This window comes from Fundulus heteroclitus, chromosome 20 (assembly GCF_011125445.2).
Source record: "Fundulus heteroclitus isolate FHET01 chromosome 20, MU-UCD_Fhet_4.1, whole genome shotgun sequence".
NCBI lineage: Eukaryota > Metazoa > Chordata > Actinopteri > Cyprinodontiformes > Fundulidae > Fundulus > Fundulus heteroclitus.
Window position 1 is genome coordinate 24625165 of NC_046380.1, and position 19946 is coordinate 24645110.

Genomic DNA, 19946 nt, shown 5'->3' on the forward strand with positions numbered 1-19946 from the left:
AGGTATTTCACTCTCCACCACTTCTAGAGAAAAATTGCCCTTACATTTTAAGGCAGCCAAACCCACTATATTGTTTTCCTCTCTGGACAGAAAAAGGAAAAAAACAACAGGACAAAAAAAACAAACAAACAAAAAAAAAAACCCATTTTATTTCAGATCGCATAAGCAGTCTACTCTCTTTCAAAAACATGATCATTGAGGTACGCCGGGTAAACACGTGTTCAAATGAAGGTGTTCTGTAGTAGGAGTTAGTTGAGTTCATATTTGTCATTTCAAAAAGGGAGCTCTTTGATGTTGTTTGCAGTCAGTCTGGAATTGTCTAAAAGGAGGACTATCAGGAACTTACTGGGACGTCCAAAGAGTGACCTCTACTGTACAAATAAGCCTGAAAGCCCGTTCGTGTCATTTATCTGACGCATCGGCTGGTTTTACGACGGTGTGCTTACACAATGGCAATTTCCGCCAGTTCGACTTGCAGCTCGCGACCGCGTTGAACTCGCGGTGTTTTGTGTTTACAATTTCGGTCCAAACGGCCGCTTTTCCGTTCAAACCGCGTGTATATGTCGACGCCCGCGTCAGATAAGGAAGAAGACAGCTTTTTGGGATAAGTGCGGTTTATTTTTGGTTCGGTTGACGTGCGAAAATCCAGCTTGAGGCCCAGCTCGGCGAGCTCGAGCGGGGCACAGCTCCGAAAAGTTTGTTGTTGTCACGTGACGCGGTACGAATGTGGCGATAAAAGTTTGTTTATGTAGTGAAACTAGGCGGCATATTACCCTTTTCAGAACCTCTTCAACGCAGTTTTACCCACGATGCCTCAACCAAAATACAGAAAGATCGCCGTTATAGGTTACCGGTCCGTAGGTGAGTACAGCTGATGTCAGTGAGCTAGCAGGCTAACATGCTAACATCCTGGCTTTGTTTTCCTTTTGAGAGTATCTCCCTATCAGCACTAAAATCTAGTCTTTCTTTCTCGTGGCATATATACGTTTTCTGCTTTTCACACTCTCAATAACGACACCAAATTTAAAATCTCTTTCCCCTATATTTACTGCCATATGTACCACTAACTGTGTTAGCTCAGCAGGTGTTTGTTGTCGGCTACCAAGAGGTTCTTCATTCAGAATTTATGCCATGATTTGCATGTAGTTTGTTCATTGAATTTAAGGTAGCCAACCTTCAAACACCGCTGACCTTTTATACCGGCTGTTTATATTAAATAATGTCCCCTGTTTGCCCATCGTTGCTGCTCATGTACAGACGTAACTCGGAAAATGTTTGTTTACTCTTTAGATTGGCACAGGGTTCACACACTTGTGTATGCCTATCCCAGGTTTAAACAGGGTTTATCACAATTTACTAAGAATTTTCTACAGACTGGAATGAATTTACATTACAAGCAGTTTCTACATATCTGTATGTTTACTGAATGACAAGGAATATTATGTGTCATCACGCCAGCAGTGCATTCTTTACACTTATTTCCCATTTATGTCAAAATTGACAAGTTCATCTAGTAGATTTAAAAGCCCTTTTAAATTAAATTAGATCGCCTTTGTGTGTGGTTGCCTGTTGGTTAAAAATATTTGTGGGTTTTTGTGGGTTTTTTTTTTCTTATAAGCTATAACGTTGGGTTAAAATATGAAAATGGTGAGACCCAGAGTCAGAATTTTTTTTCAATCTGGAAATAAAAACAAATGATCTTTCATGAATGATATGCTCTTTTCTTTTTTAGCGGTGAGGTTAGTTAATCAATTTGTTGCGGTCCTTTTATTGTTGTTTTCTTGACATTTTCTTAATAAATTAGTGCCAGGGAATATAGCTCATTTAAGAAAAGGTCTTTTTCAGATAAGGGTGGGTTCTGACCCTCCCTTTACACCTTATTCTGTTTTTTTTTTTTTTATTTGTAGCTACTGTTTTTTTGGCTGTTGTACAGCTTAAATATGCTTGTAGTGGGTACGTTTGCAAAAGGTTTAGGAGTCAAATCAAACAAGTTCATGTGAATGTATATTAAAATAACTTTTATATGATGCAAAGATCATGTATGCAAGTTAAAGACTAGGGACAGCTCTTGTATTTTCAAAGATGGAATTCTGGGATAATTAATAACCACAATTTACACTGAAATCTGCCAAAAGCTGTGCCACAAAATCACATGGTTAAGATATCGCATTAAAATGTTAAATAAATAGTCTTTGATGAATGGTCGATCTGTTTTTAGCGATTAGAATCAGTCACTTATTTGACTTGCAATAGTCCCTTTATTCAATCAAAAGAGTATTTTTCTTTACCATAGCAAATTTTTCTATTTTAAACAGAAAAAAATGCCAACAGAATATTCTGCCTTAAAACAAAAGCTATTCAGCCTGCATTCTTTTTTTTTCCCAAATGAAACATTTTTAGCTAAATTCTTAAATGAGGATATGTTATTTCCATGTTTTAATGTAATCTGCAACGTAGTCAAGCTAATTAAGCAATTAAATATCTGTTCAATTACTTGGTTGATCTAAACTGGTTTATCTTTTAACAAGGATTGTTTTTTTATATTTTGTATCACGTTTGGCATACATGCTTTTCTAGTCATGATTTACAATTTATAGTTTAATTGAATTAAATAAAATGCTCTTAAAATCTGACACAGTATTTTTCTAAACAATTTTTTTTTTAATATTTTTTGCCATTAGTTTTTTTTTAATTTTTTGGATCCTGAACTCACTTCTGGGAAACTAATACCACTACAACTACTTGGTCACATCTGTTTATTACAGTTGTTGTTATGTAACACATAAGATGTAGAAAAATGAACTCTACATATGCACAATGCCATAGATTTTTTTTTTTTTAATGAATGGGGTATTAAGTGTGATCTCAACTGACATTTTACCTTTTTAAAAAGGGCATCTCAATATTTAGCGGATCCTCTGGTTTTATGGTTACTCCTTGCATGCATGTGAGTAAAGCCTTAAAATAAGTTTTATTTCAGGAACATCATATCACACTCTATAGGGAGTGTAAATAAAAGTGTTTATTTACACATTTATCACATTTAACACATTTATTCAGGGATGGAAAACTAATGTAAGTGTTTTCCACTAATATAACTAATTTAAGAGTAATAGTTTTAAGGACAAAAGGATGCAATAATTGCCATCCTTAACAATCTCTATTAAACAAATGTAACTGAAGCATTTCTATTTACTTATTCTTCACGTTTGAAGTTTATCAGATTTTCCTGGAACCTTTAATTAATAATAAAGAATATCCTGTTACTCTGGAATCTAATTATGAAGGGAGGAGACCAAGAGCATGCTGGTAGAAATATAGATCTTATCTTGCCTGAGAATGCCTTTGCTGGGGAAAAGGATGTCTGTGTTTACCTCCTTGACCAGTTGTCCCAGCAAATCAATCTCAAGGATGGATGGATAGGATGGAGAGACACATTCCTCTTAGCCACTCCTCAAATTTGGAAAGACATAATTAAATGACCTTCAAGTAAGGCAGATGCATGTTGATCTTCATAATTTGGGTATTAGCTACTAAAACATAAATGCACCCTATCTACTGTAAGAATTAAACCATTTAAAACAACTGCCTCTGTAAAGAGGTCGATCAACAATCCAAGCTTATCTCGCCACTAAATGCAGTGCAGAGATTAGTGAAAGAGCTTTAAAAAAAACTTCAAGTCTCATTATTGGGGAGCTGCAGCAAGTTTTTTTTGAGATTCAATAAAATATGTTTTGACATTCAATAAAATATAAGATGAGTCGCGTTTTTCCTGGAGAATGCTGAACGCAGCCTTTATGTCAGGAGTCGGCTAGGATTTGTTGACATTTTTTTATGTGTTTAGAAACACATTCCTATTGTATTTACACATTTCACCATCCATTCCTGTCACCCTATGTCTGAATTAGTCAATCAAAATTCCAGCTCTTTTCTTTTTAAAGCTGGAGTTAAGTCCGACACGTTGGTCATTTTCTGAGGAGATTGTGAAGTTGTCAGAGACAAAAGCAGCGATTCTGACGCTGGAGACATTCTTTACTTTCAGCATTCCTGACCCTAATCGAGTCACTGTAAAGGAAAAGACACTACAGCTAAAATTACAATAATAATAATAAAAAAGAAGTCATATAGAAAGTACATAATATTTAAACCAAGATTTCCACAAAATATAACCCAATCATCACAGTTTTGGTTCTCTTTCTTACATTTTAAAAAGTTCCTTCTGTGGCTTTGCACCTTTGCCTGTAAAGGCAGACCAACTATTCTTGTCATGTTAAAGCATAATCTACTGCTTGTGCTGTTTGTAACAACCTGAACTCACACTAAACTAACTGATGTGGCAGATATTAAGAAAACATTTTTTAATACATTCAGACATTTGTGAGGACTGTGATCATAAGCTTAGTTTATGGTCAAAAGCCCTGCTGGCTCTGATTGGCTAAAAATGACAAACTAGCAGCTTTTTGCTTCTTCTCCTTTTATAACTTTCTGACTTACTCTTTTGGTTTTTCATTTAAGTGCTGAGCAGCTTCAACCACTAAATTAACCTCAATGATTATTTTTAGTGGTTTTATTATGTTTTAAAATCACAAGACAACATTGCGCTGTGTTTTTCTTACAGGGAAATCATCTCTCACGATACAGTTTGTTGAAGGCCAGTTTGTCGACTCCTACGACCCCACTATTGAAAACAGTGAGTGACTTTAGATCTGCTCAATAATATGATCTCGGTTGTACAGGTTGTTGTGGTTTAATGTGAAAATTGTAAAACCTGCTTACTTTCTTTCCAGCGTTTAACAAAATGGTCAACGTGAACGGTCAGGACTTCAATCTGCAGCTAGTCGACACAGCTGGACAAGTAAGCGTCGTCGTAACATTTACGGGTCATTTTGAGTCATTTCAGCCCTTTAATATTTCTGAACAATAGGCATATTTCTCTTTTGCTTTTAAATGTTGATTTTAAAAACATATATATTTTTTATTGACGGATTTTCAAGACTGTTTTATTCATATAATGTGATGGAAATACCTATTCTCCCCCTGTAGGATGAGTACTCTATTTTTCCACAATCCCACTCAATGGACATCCATGGCTATGTGCTCGTCTATTCAGTGACTTCCATGAAAAGGTCGGTGGATGGTTTTGTAGGTACTTTTGTCTGTAATTAAACAGACATTAAACTGTCTTAAAGTAATCTTTATTAAAAAGGATTAAAAAAACAAGTTATATTTAGTTTTAGTCACTGAATGAGGTCAACACGGATTTAAGTTTTAACCACAGAACACTGTAGTTCAGGATTTTAGTTTTTGATGTTGTGTTTAGCTGCATATCAGCGGTGTGACCAGGAGGAACGCAGCTTTTGGCTTTTTTCATTGGATATAGAGACATAAGGGTTCTTGGCAGCATTTCAGCGTAATGGACCTTAAGGCTGAAGGTTTTCACAATTACGCTGACATTAGACCATTCTGCTCATTAGCGTAACGGTCAGTACGACACCGATGTTTAAGAGCAACATAAAAGGTTCAGTAAAGCTCTTGAATGTGAATCAGCGCAGTTATAAACGTCTGAACAACAAAAGCTAATGCTAGCTGTTATTAGCTTGATGAACAGCCCCCTCTGAGCTGCCCTAAGCGAATCGATCCAGAGAAGAAGCGAAACTTGATTTGAAAGAGCAAAACAAGAACTCATAAGTTGTACTAGATAGCTGTAATGCCAGGTTAATGCGTCTCAATTCATGTTGAAACCTGTAAAGAAACAAGTTTAAATAAAACAGAAATCAGAAAGAGGTTTCCTAATTTCCACGTTTTTAAAACAGTTTATTGTCTACTAACAGCTCTTCTGTTCAGCCTAAAGGTCACATTTGTTACTGTAGAAAATTATACACTATTCAGACAGGGACAGAGAATATTCATCTTTGAAACGACATCCTGATTTATATTATTTTATTTGACGTCAATATTCTAGTTAAATTCTGAAATTAAGATTCAATCAAATCTTTGATTTAAGTACCTAAAAAGATTAACATACAACCGTTTGTTGATATAAGAAAAAATCTATTCATTTTCAGCAAAGTCTAAAACGATGTGTTAATACAAAAAAAAATCAACAATATGTGTGGCTACAATTCTTAAAAACATGATATGTGATATTCTGAGTATGTTTACTTTAATTCATGATCAGAAAATCTGGAAAGTGTGGTTCATAACAGCAAATACAACAATATTTTGGGAACTGCTTTTAACCCTTTGCTATTGTAGCACTTTGAAATTCTATTTGAAATGTAAAGTGCATTATAAATAAAATTTATTATTGTTATTAATATTTTTTAGGGGACATCACAGCCAGTAGCGTAATCACCAGTCAGTCATCTAGAGCACAAACTGTGGCCACAGACTCTCTGAGAGTGACGGACAGTGTTGTGAAAAAGAATTTGCCGTCTTACACATTTGTTCTGTTTTTTATTTTTTACTGTAATGTTTCAGATTATCAGACAAATCCTATTATCAAACTAAGACAACCTGAGAAAAAAATTAAAGCAGTTTCAAATTATGTTTTAGGTATGCAAATCAAAGTGGCTGTGAAGGGGGAAAAAAGTAACTGCTTTAACGACCGATAAAATCAAGAGACGACTTAAAAAGAATTTCAGCATGAAAGGCAACACATCATGCCCTGATCTGAACAAAGTCCTTGACAGCTATCGGTCTGAAAAAGGTTACAAAGGCCATTGTTAGGGCTTTAGGACGGCAGTGACCAAGAGTGAGAACCATTATCCACAAATATTCTATCACAAAACTATAAAACATTTCAGAAATAGTGTTTCTACACATGAATGGTGTATATTAACTATGAATATACTGTGATCTCTAGCATCTTCTTTTTTAAAGGTCAGTGTTTTTAAGTTCTGTCACAAAATAATTCACACTCTGACACGCTGTGGGACTCGTGTCACTGCAGCTTCAAATGCTGCAAATAAACTCGGACACCCACATTGAGAGAGTATTTTATACAGCAAAGACATATGTTGGCCAGAATTATCCTCTACCATGAAGTGCAACGTGTCAGACGATGCCCAGTTGGTTGTTTCTGTATCAAAAGGTTGAAGGATTAATATTTTGCTTGCAGAAAGTTGCTGCCTGATCTCAGATCAATGCTTAAAATAATAATCTTTGTCCCTGTGCAGTTTTGAAGTCGTGCAGGTTCTACATGACAAGCTGCTAGACATGGTTGGGAAGATTCAGTAAGTTCAGTCGAACCCTTAAATTCTTCACAATTTACATTTTTGTACGTTTTTAACCTCCCATTTCTTTTCAGGGTTCCAACCGTTCTTGTAGGAAACAAAAAAGATCTTCACATGGAAAGGTGGGTGTTAATGTGGTTCAATATCTACTTTGAAGTGGGAGTGTTTTCCAACATGACAGGAGCAATTATGGTTGGAAAAGCATATAAACACTAGAGCTCATCTGTGTGGAAATAAAGCTTTAATCGGTGGTGAAAATTAATTTAAATAAGCAACCATTTTTAGGAGCAGCGTTTAAAAGTCTAAACAATGCTTAAATAAGTGATGTGATTCTTCTCAGCAGCTGAAACAGAAATGTGTTATCGCCTCCTTGTGGTTGCAGCAAAATCATGCAGTAAAATCAATCACTTGTTAAAAGATGTTCATTTTGGCAACACAGTCGTTTAACTATTTGTTTAGTTTATGATTTTTTTTTTTTTTAAGTGACTGCCATTTGTCACTAGCATTCACTCCAACACGGTACTTAGGACACCTGAAACCTGTGGTATCTTTCAAAGGGCTTGAATTTTGGATAAGGCCCATTTTGTAAAACCTATCCAGGCATGGCAACTTGTTTTTCTTTTGCACAGCTACAGTGATAAAAATGTTAATTAAAAAAAAAAAAAAACGGTTTAATGATTTTCATTAAATGATTTCCGCTTATATGGAGTCGGGACACGGAAGACGATGGATGGCTTAACTTTTTTTGTTTAATCAACAATTTTGAGTAGAAATTATGCAAGTTTAAGAGCATTGAAATGTTCAGTCAGTTCTATCAGTTTCTAATTATTGCATTTTGTGTGGACTGGAACTTAAATCACAAACATTGATTGATGTTGAGTTATATTTTATTAATCAAATGGATTTATAAAATCTTAGGAAGCATGAATGAACTTGAATTTGACCATGTCAGAGTTAGAAGAACCCCTTTAAAACGGGTCCCTGAAGCAACGTATACATAACAGGTGTGTGCTTATTTCACCATGTATTGTGTTCTTTAATTTCAAGGGTTATAAAACCAGAGGAGGGAAAAAAACTAGCTGATTCCTGGGGAGCTGCTTTCATGGAGTCCTCTGCCAAAGAAAACGAGGTAGGAGGCTCATCAAGTTCGCCTTAAATACTAATTAATTGTTGCCGTCTGCAAATGATGTCTGACAAAGATTCTTCATCCAAACACAGACTGCCGTGGAGGTTTTCAAGCGAATCATTTTGGAGATGGAAAAGGCTGACGGGAATGCGCCTCAAGAGGAGAAGAAGTGTGCAGTGATGTAAAGGTTTATGCAGGACACAGTGAGCTGATTTACTGAAGACATTAGGCACAACTTCACCAGCTTGCTAACTGTGGCCTCATCGATGCCGAGATGCAGCAGAGGAACGTTTGTTTGTTCTCCGCTGAGAATTCAGATTGATTCACACAGCAAAGCAGCTCCCAACAAATGTTACCAAGATCCCACTAAATGTAACCATGGCAAGAAATGTCTAGAAAAGCATTAGCCTCTGGAAGAAGCACCTTCACTGTGTACTTTAACGTTCAAATGCATTCTGGGAATAATTGTTATGTTTGATTTTCAAGAACTGGTCCATGATTTCAGCAGGTCTTCTTGACAGTAATGCAATCACAGTTCACATTGCTTTAAATGTGGTCACAAAAGTGGAATTCCTTCAGCACTCTGATATTCAGCATAAGAAATCTCACCGGGGTTTCTCAGTTCTCACTGTAAGTTTTATCTTCTCATCTTCAGGTACCTTTCTCCCATGACACCATACTCTCTTGTATATTAAATAACTCCTATTTCAAAGATCTGCTTCGCAGATGTCTGTAATATAATTTCTCCCCGTTCAGTGTGATCAATATGTTAAGGACAAGATTTGTAGAAAAATAGATATTTCCTATTTTCAAGTTATGCCATTTATATACAGTATAAATAGACTCTTAGGATGTGATTTGGTACCATTGGTAATATCTGGACCGAGGCAAGCTTTTGCTCTCTTCATTTTTCTACATAGAGTACAATCTTAGATGTTTTTTTTTTATAATTAAAAAGATTATGAATTTTCGGTTTTTTGAGTTGCATTTTAGTATTACAAAATACTATTGAGGACAGAGTTAGTTTAGTAATTTTTAAGTTGATGACTTTAACGTGCTTGATAAAACCCAACCTTAGTGCCTGTGGCCTTTCTGACAAATGGCTACTGTCAACCACTTGAACTCTCTTCTATTTTTTTTTTTTTTTATTATTACAAGACCCATAGCCTAACAGAGATCTAATGTACAGTAGTTTCTTTCCCCTAAAAGCCTTGTGTTGTAGCTGTAGTGGATACTTCTCACTTTATAAATTGCTTTGCATAAATAGTTAAATGGTGGATAACTGATGATATTTGAGAAGAAGCTGGTGATGCTGTGTCTTGTGCCTTACAGATGTTCAAACTCCTTCATCTGCTTCCTTTCCTCGACTCAAGGTGCTCTTAAGTTTCTTTTTTCCCCCTCTATTGACTTGACACCATAGGTGCAGGTGTTGTGCACCTTAACACCAGTATTCCCCTGTGGGTCAACGGTAATTCAGAAATCTTGCTGTAAACTGTTTTGTAAATAAACAAATCTGTCACTTGTTTGATGTCCTTGCTATTTATTTGCTTTGTTTAGGAAGGTAAGATTTATTTTATTCTTTAAACTAGTAACATCCTGGTCTGTTTGAGGTACTTAGTTGTGTGTAAAATAAACATTTTAAACTTTAACTGAATACAGTTTTACTTGCATTAGTCTAGCAGCTCGTGAAAAATAAAATAATAAAATAAAAATAAGATTCTAAGGATGTAAAAATCAACATTTGGATTTTTGTAATGTTTGTGAACGCCTAGTTCATGATGTCATAGCTCTATAAATTTTATATGGAGTTCATTTAAAACAGTTGAGTTAATAGGGGCTAGCTGTCTGATCTATAGTATTTTAACATGAGGTCTCACATCCTGCTTCCTTGATAAATATTCCTTGATTGATAAATAAAAATAAACCTGATATCAGGAAAAGAATTGTGAACTTCGACAAATCAGTTTAATCACTTTGGACCATTTCCAAATGAGTGGGAGGTACCACATTAATTTCATCATAATAGTTTTGTGCAAGTATGAACACCAGGGGAACCTCCAGTCATTGTGCCGTTTAGAGCAAGGACAGGTCCTGTGTCCCAGAGATGAACGTGTTTTGGTGGAAATGTAAACCAGAGGAACAAAAAACATAAGAAAATGCTAACATGGTCTGAAAGGCCACTCGGAGAGAGGGAAAAAAAACTATACTTTCCAAAGAAAAACAAATTATAGAGTTTTCTAATCTCAGACAAAGTCCTTCATTTTTTGGAATCTATCCTTGTGGTCCAATAAAAACTAAAATTGCAGAATTTGACTGTGAAGAACAAGTTGTATTTGGTGGGAAAAGGGAAAAATGTTCACTTCACAAAATACAATAGATTGGATCATTAGCACAGAACATTATGTGGAAATATTTGAGCAGCAACACAATACCTCTGCCAAAAGATAAAGCTTGGACAACAATGGGCCTAAGCATACCGCCAAATTGGTTATGAAGCGGTTTCATAAAAAAATTAGACAGACAAATTGTGGCTATAGAGCTAAAATATGTGTGCAAGGTTCTCTACAGTCTTTACTCTGTTACACCACTTCTGTCACAAATGGGCCACAATTCCAGAAAATCATTGTAAGCTTGTTGAATATATATATATATATATATATATATATATATATATATATATATATATATATACATTTTATCCCACTATCTAACCTAAAGCAGGAAATGTTTTAAAATAAAGTATCTTATTAAGTTCTGTTTCGTTACATTTTTAAATCACTATTTTGAAAGCAAAACTTAATATGAAATAGTCTGGATGTTTTTGCACGTGTAAGAGAGAAGTCTTTTAATTGATGAACTACGGCGCTTCTGCGTGGTCGTTGCGTGAACACACCAGGTATTACGGTAACAGCTCGCTTTGCGTTTACAGCGGAAGGAGGCTTGCGTGGCTGCGGGAGATCCCATCGGTTGTAGACCGGGTGGAACATGGACTGTGTAAGTTATGTCTTTTTTTTTTTACATTTTTTTTCTATTTTACAAAGCCGCACAAAGCAGCCTAATCACTTAAATCTAAAAACTTTCACGAGCACGCTAAAGTTAGCTACTAGCTAGCGTGCTTTTAGTAGAAATGTCTTAAGGATTGTCTCTTGCCATGAAGGTTAGTTAGGAAAGCAGCTCACAACAGAGGTCGATTTTTAGGTTTTTTTTTAATAGGAAAAAAAAAATAACGAGTTTAACTTGTGGAAATAAAGTGCATTTAAATATAGAGCCGGAATGAACTGGAGGCTTTAAAGTCAGCCAACTGTGTCGCTAGCTAGCTAGCAGGCTAACTAACCCCTGAGCTATAGTTGTGAACAGAAGCGTCTTTATTTAGTAAGTTCACGGCTTCAACGACGGCAGTGTTGGTTTTTTTTATAACCGGGGGAGGGGGTGGGTTAGGATACACAGTTAAATGTGTCATCTGACTAGCTTGCAACATCAGCAGCTTGATGTTTAACCAGTGACAGGACTGTCTGGTTGGTGTTGTACAGCCTCAGTCAGCGCCATCCCTCCAAGCTTTGGACACTGGGAGGCAGATCGTGTTTATGTCTCCTACCTGACCCGCTCCTGGGTATTACTTCAGGAAGTAGACTGAGCCTGAGACTAGACATTATGTGACCAAGCGCTGCTCTCGGACGGCCAGCCTGTTTGCCATTAACCGAGGGGGATCAATAGTTCAGCTCGGTTGGGGATTCTCTTTATCTCTGGAGTTAAACCAAACCTGCCTCTAAAAAGAAGGACCGCTTTCAGAACACACAGCAAGTGTATCCAAGCAGCTTGGACTCTCCCCATAAGCAAATATCTATAATAGGACTCGCATTGGGTTAAACTTCATATTTCTCTTCAGTGCAAACACAGTTTATTTCACGAATGTTGCCCTTGAAGTCGATGTACACGAGTTTCTCCTTCAGAAACAGCCCTGGTAACAACTTTAGGTGTACTCAGCAGAGGTGGGTCAAATGACAACATTAGATCATAAAAGATTAGAATGTGAGAACCTGGTAAAGCGGAGAGATCAGGGCTCTGTGGCACATTTTAGTACTTTTACTGTTATAAACTTATAAACCCCTAGCTTTTACGTTGTGAGGGTTTACTTTTCTTTAGGGATGTTATTTACCTTTTTTTAAGTTGAAATATTCAACATATTACGAGTCTTAAATCCTTCTGGCTACTTGCTAAAGGCCAATAGCGCTTGAGACAGGTTGTCCAAATTGTGCAACCAGATTCAATTCTGTTCTTAAATGTCTAAATGTTGTGAAAGAATGATCAGGATTTTACTGTTAAACACAATTAGCTGTTTTTTTTGTGACACTGCTGCAAAGAATAAATGTGAAACATGCAACTGTGATATTTTGAAGTGGTCCAAAGATGATCTCAGTTGATATTTTCCCTATCTTCTGCTTGGTGGCCATCATCACCATGTTGCTGCAAATCCGTGTGAGGTTAAGCTTCTCGCTTAATAAAATCTGTCAGTTTTGGGCACCAAGGGCAGTGAGAGTCCATCCTGCCGGATAAATGTATTACTTGCATGCAGAATGTGGTTGAATGGCACTAGAAATATGATTGCCAATCAAATACTGCGTTAAATCAGGCTATTGCTGTATTGGGCAATCCTGTTAGAAAGTATTTAACAGAAAGCATTTGGGTTCGGACTTTTATCAAACATAGTCGCTCTTACGAAACAAATACATGTGTGCGTTAAAATCCTGAGACATAAAAGTCCCATAAAAGTTGTCATGTTTGTACTCTTGCTCTTTTCCTGCATGTAAGCTTGGCTAGTTATGTTAAAACAAAATAAACTAAAAACTCCTAGTTATGTGAGCATATTTGACCAAGGAAAGGACATCCGCAGGATTTTATTCTTAAAGGGACAGGCTTTCTTTTTTATTCGAGTGGGGATCTCTTAAGAGGTTATGACTAGTAAATATTGTACCTGAAGCAGATAACAACATCTTCACTTTAATGAAACTGATAGTAGTTTTGCAGCAGAAAACTATTCAGAGGAGGGTCTTTTAAAAAAAATTATTATTATTATCTTTAGTTGTCTCAGAAATAACAGCTGGTAACGTTAAAAGCCTTTTTTTGGACCCGTCTATTCCTGTAGCTGGTTGTTTAGGTAGAAGCTTTGTTACAATGGCCTTCCTCATATGAAAGGCCTGATGAAAAACAGAACGTGTTTAGCCTGCGTAAAATGTCCGTCTGTGAAGTATTACATTGTAAAAACAAATCAACGTGAACCTCTGTTGTTTTATTTTTGCATCGCTTCGTTTTTATCTCAGTCTGGCTTAACGCTCAGTTTTGCTGCAGGCGTCTCTCGGATAGTCAGGTTATTGTTACAGAGCTTGACCCACTACTGACTGCAATGTGAGCCACGCGAATAATGGTGATAATAATTGCAGAATGCGAAGGTGATCGTTATAAAACGTCCTGCACAGACACAGCTTTGTTATTTTTGAGATTGCAGCTGTTTGAAGACGATAGGAATCAGCTAGCATCTCCAACCTACTCTGAATAGCCTTCAGAAACAAATTATTTCTCGGTAAACTGAAAATGCCGACAAAGATATCTGCAGCCGGTAAAATATTTAGAGTTTATGACCCCTTAACGCAACCGCACTGCAAAAATAGGGCAAATTGACCTTTTAATAGTTTAACGCTAACTGTAATGACCTTTTTCAATCAGATTCCAGTAACCATCGATGATCTTGAAAGCAAAAAGGACTCAATCATTGAAGGTAAGAGGATTGTGTGAATATATTCCTTAATCTGAACCACTGTCATAGAAGGTTCTTCATTGTGATCTCTCTCATTTCTTTAGAACGAGACCGAAATGTTTACACCAGGTTCATGAAGTCCCACCGTTGTTATGACCTCGTACCCACTAGTTCCAAATTAGTGGTGTTTGATACTTCACTCCAGGTAAAACAAAGCCCTTTACATAAATATATATATGTTCTCCGGTCCCGACATTTAAATTTTAAATGTTAACTTTCTTATAGGTGAAGAAGGCGTTCTTTGCTCTTGTTTCAAATGGGGTGAGAGCGGCCCCTCTTTGGGACAGCAAGAAGCAGTGCTTCGTGGGTAAGAGCAATTTTCATTTACTTCTGTAAGATATTGATTAAAAAATAACCCTGATGAAAAACATTATATAAAAACCAACAATAGTAAACATTCTGAGCTCTAAAAATCCTACTAAATACAATCCGCAGGTATGCTAACGATCACAGACTTTATCAACATCCTTCATCGCTATTACAAGTCTCCCTTGGTAAGATGGTTGCTTTAGTAGCTGTGATGTCTGTCCTAAACATAAATATTTCCCAGCATAAAATGTGCATTTGAATTTATTTTAATAGTTTATTGAACCCCTTCTTTAAAAAAAAAAATAGGTTCAGATATATGAGTTGGAAGAGCACAAAATCGAAACATGGAGGGGTGAGAACATTTAATGATCACTCAATCTTGAACATTTACTACTTTTATTAATTGGGGGTTAATTCTTATTTTTCGGCTCTTTCTTATTTCAGAGCTGTACCTTCAAGACTCTTTCAAGCCTTTGGTTTGCATATCACCCAGTGCAAGGTTGGTAGCAGTACTACGTTGTTTTCACTGTCAAGTTGAATTCTTGGAGTGCATTTCTTTGTGTAATCAGAGTCAAAGTTCTAGTTGTTCTGTAGCTTTTACTGCACATTTAATTATACTGAATCAGTATGCTACTTAAATATGAATTTTATTTGAACTTATTTAACTTTTATAAAAGAAGCAAATGGGTCACATCTATCAGACTTTATTTTCTTGGTGTTTCTTAACAATGTTCTGTCTCCAGAAGCTGGAATAACTTAGTTCCTTTATTTTTCTTATATCTTAGTTTGTATGATGCAGTGTCCTCTCTGCTGAAGAACAAGATCCACAGATTGCCTGTAATCGACCCGCTGACAGGAAACACACTGTATATCCTCACACACAAGAGGATTCTTAAGTTCCTGAAGCTTTTTGTAAGTCCCTACAAGTTTTATTATAGATGTAAGATGAATATGTCTCCATTACAGATGCGCCAATTGGAGACGTGTGACCACTTTCTGGTCTTCAAACAAAAGCAAGATTACAGAGTTGACATATGTTAGCTGTTAGCACTACAGACATTACTTAATTAGCATTCTCTGTGTGTATTCACTAGAGAAAATACAAATTTTCTTTTTGATTTCTCTAATTGGCTGCCAACATTTCTAGCCAAAATATTTTACAACTGAAGTCGAAATCTCAAAAAGATGAAATAAAGTGACTTTGATGTACTTTGTACAACCTTCCTGTTATATGCTGAAGTCTTGCTCTCACTCGCTGTCTTGCAGCCTGAATGAACTGCAGACATGACTCAACATGTTATAGAAAACATGTTTCTATAGCTTTTTACATCTCTGCCTCCTTTGACTTTTATTTCAAATGGCTCACAGATTCTGAAACAAGCTAACCTTCGAGCTTCTGACCAGTCAGCAACCGGTCAGGGCCGATCCAATTCTGGTCACAAGACAATTATCTCAATGCATGTCGTTCTAGTTTTATGTTTCAGATCTCTAGTAAAGTTCAACATCTAAAGTTAAAGCAGGAAAAACAGGTTTTAAAAACTGCCGTTCCTTCATGGTTTTTGTCAAACATTTTATGTTTGCTGTACTCAGATAGCAGAGATGCCAAGACCATCATTCTTGAGTCAAACCTTAGAGGAGCTGAACATCGGGACATTCAGAAACATAGCGGTGGTCCGTGCCGACACGCCTCTGTACACGGCGCTGGGTATTTTTGTGGAGCAGCGAGTGTCTGCGCTGCCCGTTGTGGATGACAAAGGTATGAGGGTTGGCTGAAATCTTTTTTTCTTTTATTTGCCTGAATACCCATATTCTCCAACAATGCTTGTTTTTGTCTTTCTTGCAGGTCGAGTGGTGGACATATACTCGAAATTTGATGTTATAGTAAGTCTTCTGCTGTCACACTACCAGAGTTTGCACTGATCAAATATTTTTCTGTTTCAGATTTGTTTTTATAACTCATTTCTTTTTTATTATATCATTATTGTATCTGTAAGTGCTTAAATTGTGTTTACCTAATGGCTGAAGATAACATGACAGAACCGTTTGAAGGACCTGCAGCAATACATTCAGATCTTGAAAAGAAAAATCCCAAGAGCGGGTAGCTAATCTCGTCAGAATCAGGGTGGTGACAGTATTGTTAAAAAGCTGAGGACAGAAGGCCGAGAGCATGACTGTGATCAGCGTGAGTCAGTGAGCGATGAAGCGGCGCCCTTCATGCACGGAGTGCTGTCTGGCACTTCCCCTCAGGGAATAGTGAGCTTGCACAATTGAGAAATCACATTCCGAGTTACGGTGACTTTTCACCCCTTTGGTCGTCGCAGCTTACGAGCAGGACAGGAGTCGACACTTCAAAAAAGTTGAAGCAGCCTTAGAAGCTGGTTTCTCAAACCCTCTGCTGCACGTTGTTGTCGTTTCCTCCACCGGAGCGTGAGCGCCTCGGAGTCACGCTGCCGTTTTGCTTCTTGAAGAGGCTTTTTTGTCAATATGCTTTTCACTGTGAGACATCATACAGTGTGAGTTTTCCTTTAACAGAACCTGGCTGCAGAGAAGACGTACAACAACCTGGATGTGACTGTGACCAAAGCGTTGCGGCACCGCTCGCAGTGCTTTGAGGGAGTTCTGACCTGCAACAGGCACGAGACCCTTGAGGCCATCATCAACAGGCTGGTGGAGGCTGAGGTGAGGAGTGGATGATGCAAACCAACTTTTCGCACACTTAAAAAAAAAAAATGTCTCTAATATTCTTAAGTACTTGCTTTTCATTGTACGGTGAAAAGTTTATAATTTTTACTCCTTTCTGCTTTAAACAATTTGGCTCGTGTTGCAGGAAGTAGGTCAAAAATTGGAGGTCATGATGTACAAAAGTGGACAAGGTCAACTGTCTTGTAGGGGACAACACCTACTTTCTTAAAAACGTTTTCACAGGTTAACACTTATAGCGTCTCAAATGGAGACCACTATCAGCACCAGTTTCTAATCAGTTGATGACTGCTGGCATCAGACTCAATGGAAACATTGAGTCTGATGCCAGGAATCAGTCTTTCCTCATATTTTTGACAAATGGTGGTTAAGTAACTTCAAGGCAACCTGTCCTGTAAACTTACTTGAATGAAAAGGTGAAACAAAAGCAGCTTCTCAGGCAGAGAAAGACAGGTGTAAATGGACTTAACCAATCTAGGTACGTAGGCTTTCTGCACCGTGCACGGCACCTTTTTAGGGGAAAGTAAACCCCACGGTTTTGGAGCTGGTGTGAATTCTGTGGTGTTTGGTGTAATAAAAGCATGAAATAAGTGTGTTCTCCAAAGTTTAGGTGCTTGGATGTCTTTGTGGACAAATTAAAAACATGATGGTGCTTCTAGCTGCTGATTTCCAACAGTATAATGAAACAAAGAAAAAACCTTGAAGTTATGGTTTGTCTCTTCAGCCTGTCTGCCAGCGCTGTACTTTCTGTGCAACAAATCAGCATCTAGCAGCTACAGGTCAACCAATTTTATGCATATAATTATTATTATTTTTTCCTGTATCAGTATTGGCCGATACGTGCATGTGTTAGCCAATCCATTAGCGCATTGAGCATCTTTTGTGCCTCTTCGGTTTGAATTTGGGAAGTTCGTGTGTAGAAAAACGCAATTTAATACTCTCTACATGCGTCATCACATCGGCAGAGGCCTGAACGGCATAGTTTTCCTGCTAAGCTCACGTTTTCACACATTGGCTCTTTGTTTTCTCTGCATGTCCCGCTAGCCTGTGGTGCTGTTGAACATTTTAAAATTTCTGGGGCTAAATTGAACGGTGGTCCACTGTGTCCTCCAGGTTCACAGACTAGTGGTGGTAGATGAGCACGAAGTGGTGAAGGGCATCGTCTCCCTTTCCGATATCCTCCAGGCGCTAGTGCTGACTGACGGGGAAGAGGGTGAGTACAGTTAGGAAGCTGTTTTCACATTTTATTTGACTTTAGGCAACTACATAAAATGCTAGTTGGATGAAAGACTTTTGCACTGTTTCCATAACCTTTGATGCCTGTAATCGACAAATGAATGTGCTGATTTTGTTTTTGTTTTTCTGACAGGCACAACTTCAGGGAGTAATTAGCAACAATTGCTGCTGTTTTAAGAGGAGACCAGAGCAAAGGGAAAGCACAAGCATGTGGGGAGAGGAATATGAGCTTGCATTGCCTTTCTCCTGTAACACCCACAGAGAAAGACTTCTCCATCTCTGGAACAATGTGAAGTTTTAGCAATACAGCAATTTGTTATTGAAGTTGCACAGGACGTGTTGAACCGCCTTTAAATTGAGCCAAAGTCACTATTAGTTGGGCAGAGATTTGAAAGCAGCAGGAACCTGAGGCGTACAGCACAATTACCTTCTCTGCCCCTTTATGAAGAAAAGCATTTTTTTTTTAAACATTCCCCCTGTCTTAACCAGCATTTCAATTTATTTTGTGGCTGAAATCAACAAAGGCACTATACCCCAAGAGTTCAACTGGATGGTGTAACTTTAGCTGATCGGCATCAGCGTGTAAACCCCTCTGACTTTGTCTTAAAGGCTTGATAGCTGTCAGATGTTCCTCTTACTGATTGTTAATTTAAATGCAGGCGCAGTGTTGCTGTGTATCAATGTAAACAATATTTCAGTGTGCAAAGAAATCAGTTAGTGACTTAAATATTGAGTGATTCTTTACATAAATTTGCTAATGTCTCAAGAAAAAGGAAAAACTTGCAGCAATATCAGAACGTCAAGTTAGGAATGTTTGAAAAAATTTTTTCAAACGAAAGATTAAAATGTGTGGTAAAAGTCTGGATTTATTCATTAAGTCTTATTTTTTTTTGTTGTTTTAGGTTTTTGCACAAGCGAGTTGGGAGTCAAATCTCTCAGTAGCAACCTGTGAGAATATTTCAGTTTCCAAGAAAACAGAAATGATGAATACTCTGATCAAGAATCACCATTAATTCTTCTGGAGTTTTTTTTTATCTAAATGTCCAAGTATCAATACATATATAATTATTTTTCTCTTTTATTTAGACTTTTATGGTGTTATGCCATGTATAACTACATATGTAATAGATAGTTTATTGTACTTTTTTTTTTTTTTTGCATTTATCCTACCTTGGTTGATGACTTTATTGCAAAAATGATTTGGCCATTTCATCAGTGATGGAAAGTCGATATTTTAGGAAACAGTTTTGCTATTTTAAGGTCAATTTAGAAATGTTCCCTGTTTTGATCCATTAAGAGGACATAATCACTAAAAACCAGCATTGTCATTCCATTGTCTAAGATGGGTGTGTGAGGAACATTAAATGTCCTGGTTTGTGTCTGATGAAACGTGTAAAAATGCATGTACATGCATAGTTTTTGTACTAATCTGAGATTCGTTATTTAAAAAATGTCAATTAAAAGTTCTGTAAGTTTGTGTTTGTAGTTTGCATGAATCACCAGCTTGTCCTTAACACCCACTGACAGT

General features: G+C 37.1%; 2 protein-coding genes across 2 annotated transcripts; both read left to right on the forward strand.

The window, feature by feature from the left end:
- The first annotated feature begins 269 nt into the window (after positions 1-269).
- On the forward strand, positions 270-9884 carry rhebl1 (Ras homolog, mTORC1 binding like 1). Its single transcript, XM_012863748.3, has 8 exons — positions 270-861; positions 4619-4690; positions 4788-4855; positions 5044-5126; positions 7179-7235; positions 7310-7357; positions 8283-8364; positions 8454-9884. The coding sequence occupies exons 1-8, from the start codon at positions 810-812 to the stop codon at positions 8544-8546; spliced, it is 555 nt and encodes a 184-aa protein (XP_012719202.1). The 5' UTR covers positions 270-809; the 3' UTR covers positions 8547-9884.
- Positions 9885-11234: 1350 nt separating this feature from the next.
- Positions 11235-19895, forward strand: prkag1 (protein kinase, AMP-activated, gamma 1 non-catalytic subunit). Its single transcript, XM_012863824.3, has 13 exons — positions 11235-11355; positions 14083-14134; positions 14218-14318; positions 14399-14480; positions 14609-14667; positions 14789-14834; positions 14927-14981; positions 15268-15394; positions 16073-16238; positions 16326-16363; positions 17015-17161; positions 18296-18395; positions 18552-19895. Exons 1-13 carry the CDS (start codon positions 11347-11349, stop codon positions 18572-18574), a joined length of 1005 nt encoding a protein of 334 aa, XP_012719278.1. The 5' UTR covers positions 11235-11346; the 3' UTR covers positions 18575-19895.
- The last annotated feature ends 51 nt before the right edge of the window (positions 19896-19946 follow it).

Excerpts from the sequence above, each read along its gene's own strand:
- rhebl1 (XM_012863748.3), top strand. The coding sequence starts at position 810 with ATGCCTCAACCAAAATACAGAAAGATCGCCGTTATAGGTTACCGGTCC. Across the intron at positions 7,236-7,309 it reads GACATGGTTGGGAAGATTCA|GGTTCCAACCGTTCTTGTAG; the intron begins GTAAGTTCAGTC and ends ATTTCTTTTCAG. Across the intron at positions 8,365-8,453 it reads CCTCTGCCAAAGAAAACGAG|ACTGCCGTGGAGGTTTTCAA; the intron begins GTAGGAGGCTCA and ends ATCCAAACACAG.
- prkag1 (XM_012863824.3), top strand. Across the intron at positions 14,319-14,398 it reads TGTTTGATACTTCACTCCAG|GTGAAGAAGGCGTTCTTTGC; the intron begins GTAAAACAAAGC and ends ACTTTCTTATAG. Across the intron at positions 18,396-18,551 it reads GCTGACTGACGGGGAAGAGG|GCACAACTTCAGGGAGTAAT; the intron begins GTGAGTACAGTT and ends TTTTTCTGACAG.